Here is a 1,064-nt window from a genome sequence, read left to right on the forward strand (position 1 = left end):
GTCATCTAGGGTGCTTCGCTGGTCTCGGCGAGTACAATGGTCCGCCGGTGAAGGCAAAGATGGATCCGAAGAGCAGGCCGATAGTGACGCGTATGCGCCCACGCACGCTCATCGAAGCGGAGTTTGAGAAGCGCGAAGTTACGGCAATGGAACGATTGGGAGTTGTGGAAAGCAGTCGAAGCGAGTATCCCTGTGACGCTCTGTTCGTACCCAAGAAGGGGAATCAGATGCGCTACGTCTGTGACCTAAGACCAGTGAATGCACGCATACTGCGCGACCAACTGAGACTTCCGATGCTGTACGCGCTAGTCGAAACGGTAGCAAGATGGAAGGCCGTCATCCTGCTCGATCTCATGGCTGCGTTCTGGCAGTTGCCCCTGGATGAGGCAACTTCGGAACTCTTTGCATTCCACACAGTCAGGGGCACTTACCACTACAGAAGAATGCCCTTTGGATACAAGAACGCATCAGCAGAGATGCAGAGAGTCACGGAAGAGCTCATAGGGAGTGATCCTTGCAGGGTCTGCTTCATCGACGACATAGCGCTAGGAGCGACAGAGAGAACCAAGGATCCTGAAATGGCCGCCATAGCAAATCTGGACAGGCTGCTGCACAAGATGGAGAAACTGAACCTCACTTGTCAGGTCGAGAAGTGCACGTTCTTTCCCCTGGAGGTGAACCTTCTGGGCTACCAGATCAAGGGCAACCGAATACGCCCACATCCAGAGAGACTACGCAAGTTGTTGGCAATGGAGCCTCCGTATGACAAGTTGGGCCTACAGAGGGTAGCGGCAGTGTTTCGGGAATTTATTCCGAGATATGCGGATCTAACCCTGCTGCTCACCGAAGCCCTGAAAAAGAATGCGATGGGGGCGCAGCAAGACGTCCAGAAAGCGCACAAGAAGCTTCTGGAAGCTGTGGCGACGTTGACGGCTCTCACCCCGTATGATGAAGAAGCCCACATGATTGTGGAGACGGATGCTAGTGAAGTAGCAGCGTCCGGCGTGATCTGGCAACAAAGACCAGGCAGCAAAGAGCTGCAACCACTCGTCTTTTTTAGCAAG

General features: G+C 54.0%; 1 protein-coding gene across 2 annotated transcripts; it reads left to right on the forward strand.

The window, feature by feature from the left end:
- Window positions 1–59: 59 nt before the first annotated feature.
- On the forward strand, window positions 60–1,064 carry KVP18_002991 (uncharacterized protein; the record flags this gene model as incomplete). Of its 2 annotated transcripts, none has more annotated exons than XM_067954370.1 (1): window positions 60–1,064. In XM_067954370.1, a coding segment is annotated over one exon (1,005 nt), but the record flags the coding sequence as incomplete, so codon positions are not given. The 2 variants fall into 2 exon arrangements, with proteins under 2 accessions (XP_067813292.1, XP_067813291.1); XM_067954369.1 differs by having other exon boundaries at window positions 60–1,049.

This window comes from the organism of the source record quoted next (genome assembly GCF_019968955.1).
Source record: "MAG: Porospora cf. gigantea A chromosome Unknown PgA_NODE_12463_length_1064_cov_253.326, whole genome shotgun sequence".
Taxonomy (NCBI): Eukaryota; Apicomplexa; class Conoidasida; order Eugregarinorida; family Porosporidae; genus Porospora; species Porospora cf. gigantea A.